Source organism: Zonotrichia leucophrys, unplaced genomic scaffold, assembly GCF_028769735.1.
Source record: "Zonotrichia leucophrys gambelii isolate GWCS_2022_RI unplaced genomic scaffold, RI_Zleu_2.0 Scaffold_608_29903, whole genome shotgun sequence".
Taxonomy (NCBI): Eukaryota; Metazoa; Chordata; class Aves; order Passeriformes; family Passerellidae; genus Zonotrichia; species Zonotrichia leucophrys.
Genome location: NW_026992813.1, coordinates 14,929 through 22,050, shown reverse-complemented (window position 1 = coordinate 22,050; position 7,122 = coordinate 14,929). Strand labels below are relative to the sequence as shown.

Sequence of the window (7,122 nt, the reverse complement as noted above, 5' to 3'; positions counted from 1 at the left end):
CAAAACCAAACCAAATCCAGGCAATCAAACCAGAAATTAACCGAAAACTGTCCCTTTGTGTGTGTGTGACACAAGGATAGTGAGGGCAAGGATAAAAGGAATATGGCCTAAAGCTTAACAGAGGTCAAATTTAGCAGTACTTATACCTTAACCCTAATTGATGCCTTCAACTTTACAATTTAGCAGAAGAGCGGCACTTAACAGTATTTGACATAACTTATAACACATGACTTAACAATTTAATAGAGGAACAAAACTTAACAGTACTTAACTTAGCTAATAACTTAAACATAACAACTTAGCAAAAGAACTACTCTTAGCAGTATTTAACTTAGCTTAGATCTCGTGACCTAACATTACTTACTTACATCTGGATATCTGACTGACTCATCTATCCAAGGCATTCAAACCCCTCAGAGAGCAGCATTAGTGCCACATTTCCCCAGCACAGGCACTCCTGTGTGCACAAAGACACCAAGAGTCAGTGCAAGGCACCTGTGAGAAATTCCCCTGAGGGCAGGAAATGCTCACTGCTGATGCCTTGGCATCTCCCCAGTGAGCGAAGGGCTGAGCCTGGAGGATTGAGGGGATCGGCCCAGGCTCCGTCGTTGTTCAGGATCCCCGAGTGCAGCAAACGGGAGAGTTCCCAGCTGGGAGAGGCCCCACTCAGAGGGAGTCGCTGGCCCAGGAGAGCTCCAAGGGCTCCTTTTGGAGCGCTGTGTGCAGGGCCCCAAGAGAGGGGATTCAGTCCCAGCAATGGTTCATCCTGGCCACACTTGGCACAACAGCTTTCTTTGGCAGCGTGAGAACAGGGATGTTGTGCCACTGAGGAAACAAAAACAGTTCCCAGGGCTGCTCCTACAGAAACCAGGAGCTGGTTGGAGCAGGGCTGCAGCTGGTTGGAACAGTTCCCAGGGCTGCTCCTAGAGAAGCCAGCAGCAGTGCCTGGAGCAGACAGTGTTTGTGATGAGATGCAGAGGAGCTGAGCCCAGGGGCTGTTGGCCAAGGCCGAGGCCCAAGGAGCATTTCTCAGCTGGCAGGGCGGGCTTAGAAGAGGAGGGGGGAATGCAGCAGCACATGGCCCACGGAACCAAGGGACCATTGTGACACTGTGGGGCCCTGTGAGACCAAGGGAACATTGTGACACTGTGGGGCCTCATGGAATCATGGAGAGCACTGTGACATTGCTGGGCCTCATGGAACCAAGGGAACTGGTGTTGTGTGGCTCCATAGAATGCAGGGATCATGGTGACACTGAGAGGCCCCATCAAACCAAGGGTCCATTGTGACACCCCAGAGCCTCATGGAACTGTGGAGACCTTTATGACACTTGGGGGTGGCATGGAACCAAGGGGCCATTGTGACACTGTGAGACCCCATGGAGACAAAGGTCCGTTTTGACATTGCAGGTCCTCATGGAATCATGGAGAGACCAGTAGGACACTTCATTGCCTCATGGGACCAAGGGACCCTTGTGCACTCTGGGGCACCACTGAACCAAGGAAATCATTGTGACATTGAAGAGAGTCATGGAATCATGGAGACCATTGTGAGCCTTTGGGGTTTCGGGAAACCAAGGAGTATTTAAGGCTGACCACAAGGCAAGAACATATCTTGGCCCTACCTCCTCCTGGAATTTTTGTCTGAACTGTGCTGGAATCCAGGAGTTGGTAGCTGTGTGTATGCTCCTCTGAATCTTATTTTTCTTTCTCTGAGAGAGGGAAAGAAAAATACTTCTTCTATTTTTGTCCTCTTGCAAATTTTGATTAACTTAAAACTGAAAAGGATTAGAATTTATGAAGCTGAATGGGCCAAATTATTGCTTTGAGAAGGTTTTTTTTTTTTTTTTGTTGATTGAATGTCCTATAAAACTTCTTGTGAAAATTTCATTGATTTTCTAAAGTTGCCAGTAAAGGCTGTTTTGTTCTTTTGAGCTCCTGAGAATCTCTGGTATTTGTATTTCTCAGTAGATCCAACTCAGAGTACACAAAAGGTAGAATTTGCTTTTTAATGTCCTCTTTGAGAGATTTGTTTCGGGGATGGAGGTCAGGGCTTGTGTGTCCTGCTTGGCACAGCCCAGGCAGGGCTTTCCCAGCCACATTCCACACTCCATTTCCCAGCTGCAGCCACTGGTGTCTCTGAGTTGTGCTGCCCCAGTGAAGCCCCAAACTGCCTTTCCAATCAGCATTTTGCAACCTATGTATCTTGCTACTGCACAAGAACATAACTTTGTTTTCAGTGATACTTATAGGGCATTATTGATCAAAATGCTTAGGCAGAGCCACAAACTGAAAATCAATCCTAAACAGTCCTATCCCATTCCACGGTTAGCTACTCACGCGACCCCTAACGCTGGAGCCATATCCCATATCACCGGCGGGTGGTCTCACGGGGGTTCGCCCCATCCACATTCAGGAATTGCTGATGATGCTGTGCGCCAGGTTACTCATTAATCCAAAAGCAATCCTGGTGGATTCTTCTGTTTGAAGTTTGGTAAGCAGGGCAAACAGGAAAGAGAGATAGGGATAGGGGAATTGACGAGCTAAGCATGTTCAGAGCCAACAATGTCAAACTGACCCTAAGAGCCTTGCCAAGCCATGGGGACCAAGCCAAGTACACCGGGAATTGACCATATTAGGATAGGAATTCAAAAGTTTAAAGAGGAAGACTCATCAGGGGACCCCTGCCCATGATGAAGTCAACCGGAACGGCCACTAAGATGATCCTCAAAATAGATGTCTCCGCCCACGCTCCGCCTACACCACGCCTCTTATGAATATGCATGCAAAGACATAATTATGTATGTGATATTATGTAACCTTGCACCCAAAATTGTATAAAAAGCCTGCTTCTGTTCTGAGATATTTAGAAATCCCTTTTGTGATTTCTCCGACGCGTCAAAATAAAAATACCTCCTGTCTATGCTGACTTAAACTGAGTCTCTTAGGCAGTTATTCTCGCCTTTTGGGGCAAAATTCGGCATCACCAGCCCCAGGGACGCTCTCCTTGTCTGCCCATTCCCCCACAGTCTCTGGGCAGGGAGGACCTCAGTGGGGGCTGCTGACATCCTCAGCAACTTGGAGGCTGCTGCTGAATTTTCCTGCTCCAGAGGCTTGTTCAGCCTTCAGCTCTTCAGTGCAGGAATTCAGTGTCCCAGGGCTCATTAACATTGAGAACAACAACCCAAGCCCCTGGGAATAATTTGATTTCAGTTTTCAAATATTTTCTGGTTAATTAGACAGATTTCAGAAGTGCATTCAACTGAATATGTTCTCTTTAAAAAGACAGGGAGAAAAACTTATTTTAGGTCTTGCTTAGGCTTTTTTTTCCCCTGTTAATAGTAATCTCCAGTTGATATTGAATCCAAGTACCTGCTCATGCAGGTTGAATGGATATGAAAATCAAGACACTTCATGGCTGACAATCAATCAGACTCTGTCCCTACCCCCTCCACACCATTTCCCCCATCCAAGCCCTGGCACTCAGAGCAGCCTTGTGCAAATCTGAGCTCCCTCCAGCCCAGGCTGCACTGCAGCTTTCAGCTCCTTGGCTCCAACTCCCACCTGTTTTCCTTGGAGAAGGAGCTGCCCGAGACACAGAGGGATGTTCATTTATTGTCAGCCAACAAAGCCAAGGGAAGGCTCAGCACCATCAAATGCCAAAGTCATTCCTCTGCTGGATATTAAGGCCACTTTCCACAGCAGACAGTCTCAGAGCAATGGAAAACACCTTCTGTGCCCAGCACAGATCCCAAGGTCCCCCCCCCAAACCCTCCCTGCCCCAATTCTGCCCAGATATGCTCTTTGCACACACGAGTCACAGGCTGAAGTCAGGAGCTCCCTCCATGCCCAAAGGGAGGAAAACAGAGAAAGTGGATGAAGAGCTCTCCTGTGCAGAGCCAAGGTCCAAGTGCAGCACTTGCAGTAGGAACCACAAATCATCAGGTTTGTGTCATTTGGCCTCAAGGACTGGTGACACTCAGAGGCACAGAAAGGTTTCTTGCAAACAAACACAAATTGAACATTTGAACAGTTTAATAACCATCAAGGCTCTTCCCTCAGCTCTCTGGGATGTCCCAGCAGCATCTGACATGTCCACGATCCCAAAGGGATTTCTGTACAGGAACAGTTATATACAAAGATAAAAGAAAAGGTAGTTCTCTGATGGATATAAAGGCAATTAAGATGTAGACTAATGTGGTATTTATTTGAACTTCAGAAAGATGGCGACTCCCTGAAGCTCAAAGCATGAAGCCAGTCAATTGAGAGGCACTGGAATGACCAGAGAGCATCAGGAGGAGGAAATCTGGGAGGAATGGGAAGGGCATTGATGCAGCTGGTCTAGTGAAGAGACGTCTTTAGACATGGGCATTTTAACAGGAGAGCTGGAAACACCTGAGGGTAGAGGGTCATGAAATATTACACTGAATAATGGTGACACGAGTAGAGGGGAAGATCAGCATTCCTTGTGCTGCTAGTACTTCAGGCCCTACAGCAACACCAGGGCCACCAGGGCAGCGGGGCAGGGCCACGGCAGCAGCACTGGCAACACCAAGAGCTGCTGCTGCTGGGCACAGCTGCTGGGCCAGCACTGATCTGCCCCCAGCTCTGCACACAGACATTGCTGCTGCAGCTCCAGAGAAGGCAACAAAAGGGCATCTCTGCAGAAAACTTTGCTGGGAGATCCTTTAGTTTATTTAAAACCACCAAGTGGGTACCCCCTCATTGACACCATCTGTGGCTACAGGGAAGGTGGAGAGAAACAAAAAGAAAAATGGCATAAACAATGACCTTTCTATGTGGACAATATGGAAAAAATATAACAAAGAAAAAAACTCTCACAACCAAACCCACAAGAAGTATAAAAGATGACTTTTATTCCAAATGATTTGCAGAAATTGGCCTGTAGTTTAATGTTTGTGAAACCACCCAGTCATCAGTCTCCTCACTGCAGCCTTGAGCTCCTGGTTCCTCAGGCTGTAGATGAGGGGGTTCAGGGCTGGAGTAACCACTGAATACAGAAGTGAAAGGGCCAGATTCAGGGATGGAGAAGACATGGAGGAGGGCTTCAAGTCAGAAAATGTGGCAGTGCTGAGGAACAAAGAGACCACGGCCAGGTGAGGGAGGCAGGTGGAAAAGGCTTTGTGCCGTCCCTGCTCAGATGGGATCCTCAGCACAGCCCTGAAGATCTGCACATAGGAGAAAACAATGAACACAAAACAACCAAGTGCTAAACAGATGGAAAACACAAGAAGTCCCAGTTCCCTGAGGTTTGAGTGTGAGCAGGAGAGCTTGAGGATGGCAGGGATTTCACAGAAGAACTGGCCCAGGGCATTGCCATGGCACAGGGGCAGGGAAAATGTATTGGCTGTGTGCATGAGAGCATGGAGAAAGGCGCTGGCCCAGGCAGCTGCTGCCATGTGGGCACAAGCTCTGCTGCCCAGGAGGGTCCTGTAGTGCAGGGGTTTGCAGATGGACACGTAGCGGTCATAGCACTTGATGGTCAGGAGGGAAAATTCTGCTGAGATGAAAAAGGCAAAAAAAAATAATTGTGCAGCACATCCTGTGTAGGAGATGTTCCTGGTGTCCCAGAGAGAATTGTGCATGGCTTTGGGGACAGTGGTGCAGATGGAGCCCAGGTCAGCGAGGGCCAGGTTGAGCAGGAAGAAGAACATGGGCGTGTGCAGGTGGTGGCCGCAGGCTACGGCACTGATGATGAGGCCGTTGGCCAGGAGGGCAACCAGGGAGATGCCCAGCAAGAGGCAGAAATGCAGGAGCTGCAGCTGCCGCGTGTCTGCCAATGCCAGCAGGAGGAAGTGGCTGATGGAGCTGCTGTTGGACATTTGCGCTGCCTTGGCATGGGTCTCTCTAACAAAAGTAATCATGGAATAGTTGGGTTTGGAGAGGACTTGAAATACCCCAGCACAGCCTGGGGGCACTTTCCCCCCACTGCCTGCCCAGGGCTCTACTGCCTGGAGCTGTCCCAGCCAGCAGCTGCTTCCCTGTGCCCAGGGCTGGGCCCTGCCAGTGCTGCCAGAGCCCAGCCCAGCCCTGGGGGCTCAGGTCTGCCCTGCAGACCCCTCCCAGCTCAGGCACTGCCCAGGGGCAGCTCTGGCTCTGCAAGCTCTGATGGCAACGTCAGAGCAACCTTGAGGTGGCTGGAAAAGTGACACTGATGCTACTCTAAGGGTTCCTGTGCTGATTTTTTCTACTGCATGGTATATGCAGATCTGTGAGAATTTTTTTTATTTTTCTCAGCCTGAATTGAGAGATGAATATCTATGGGCAATTTCCCATAGGCAAACCAGAGCATTAGATTAAAAAAGCAGGAATTCCTCTGCTATGCTGCCCCTGACTTGCTGTGCTCCCTGTATAATCTACTTGGAAATGTCATGCAGTTAAATGCCATGCTGGGAGCAGTTCTGAACAATGCAGCATCCTCCCCACACTGAGAGAACACTTCCAAGCCTGACCAGCTGTCTCCTACCACCCAGATCTTGTCCCTCAGTGCTGGGAGCAGCTGCCAGGGCTGGCTGAGAGCTGTCCCTGGCAGGCAGCAGAGTCCCTGCCCTAGCACAGTGCCCTGGGGTGCAGGACCCTGCTCTGCAGAACAGCCCTGGGCACCCCTGGCTGCTCTGCACAAGAGACAATCAAAGATGTACTCACAGGGTCTGTAGGCATTGGGATGTTCCAGCGTTAGGAGATGGTTCCAGGAGCTACAGCAGCATTGTCCTGCAGCCAGAGGTTCCTGTGCCAAGGGCTGGCAGGGATTCTGCCCCAGGCACTTCTCAGCACCTTCTCAGCCCTGACTGACTGAAGCTCTCTGTGCCTCTGTGCTGTGCCCGGGGTGGCTGCAGGCAGTGCCCCAGCCCTGCTGGGCTGGCAGAAGAGCTGCTCATCAAGAGAAATGTGCTTTTGAAGCTCTTCTTGGTTACCAGGAGCTTCCTCTGTGCCGGAACCCAGCCCAGCTCAGCAGCACAAATGCAGAACAAGGACTTTAATGAGCCTCTGGGGCTTTGTGCTCAGGCCCTGAACATCAGTCCCTGAGAGGGAGCTGAAGAAACCTCTCCAGAACTCCAAGTGAGAATCCAACTCCAAAGTTTCTTGGACTTTTAATGAATCC

At 49.7% G+C, this 7,122-nt stretch overlaps 1 protein-coding gene across 1 annotated transcript; it reads right to left on the bottom strand.

Moving 5' to 3' along the window:
* Positions 1–4,909: 4,909 nt before the first annotated feature.
* Positions 4,910–5,842, bottom strand: LOC135441870 (olfactory receptor 14J1-like). Its single transcript, XM_064701426.1, has one exon. The coding sequence runs from the start codon at positions 5,840–5,842 to the stop codon at positions 4,910–4,912; it is 933 nt and encodes a 310-aa protein (XP_064557496.1).
* Between the last annotated feature and the right edge of the window lie 1,280 nt (positions 5,843–7,122).

Coding starts and splice junctions, on each gene's coding strand:
- LOC135441870 (XM_064701426.1), bottom strand. CDS start 5,842: ATGTCCAACAGCAGCTCCATCAGCCACTTCCTCCTGCTGGCATTGGCA.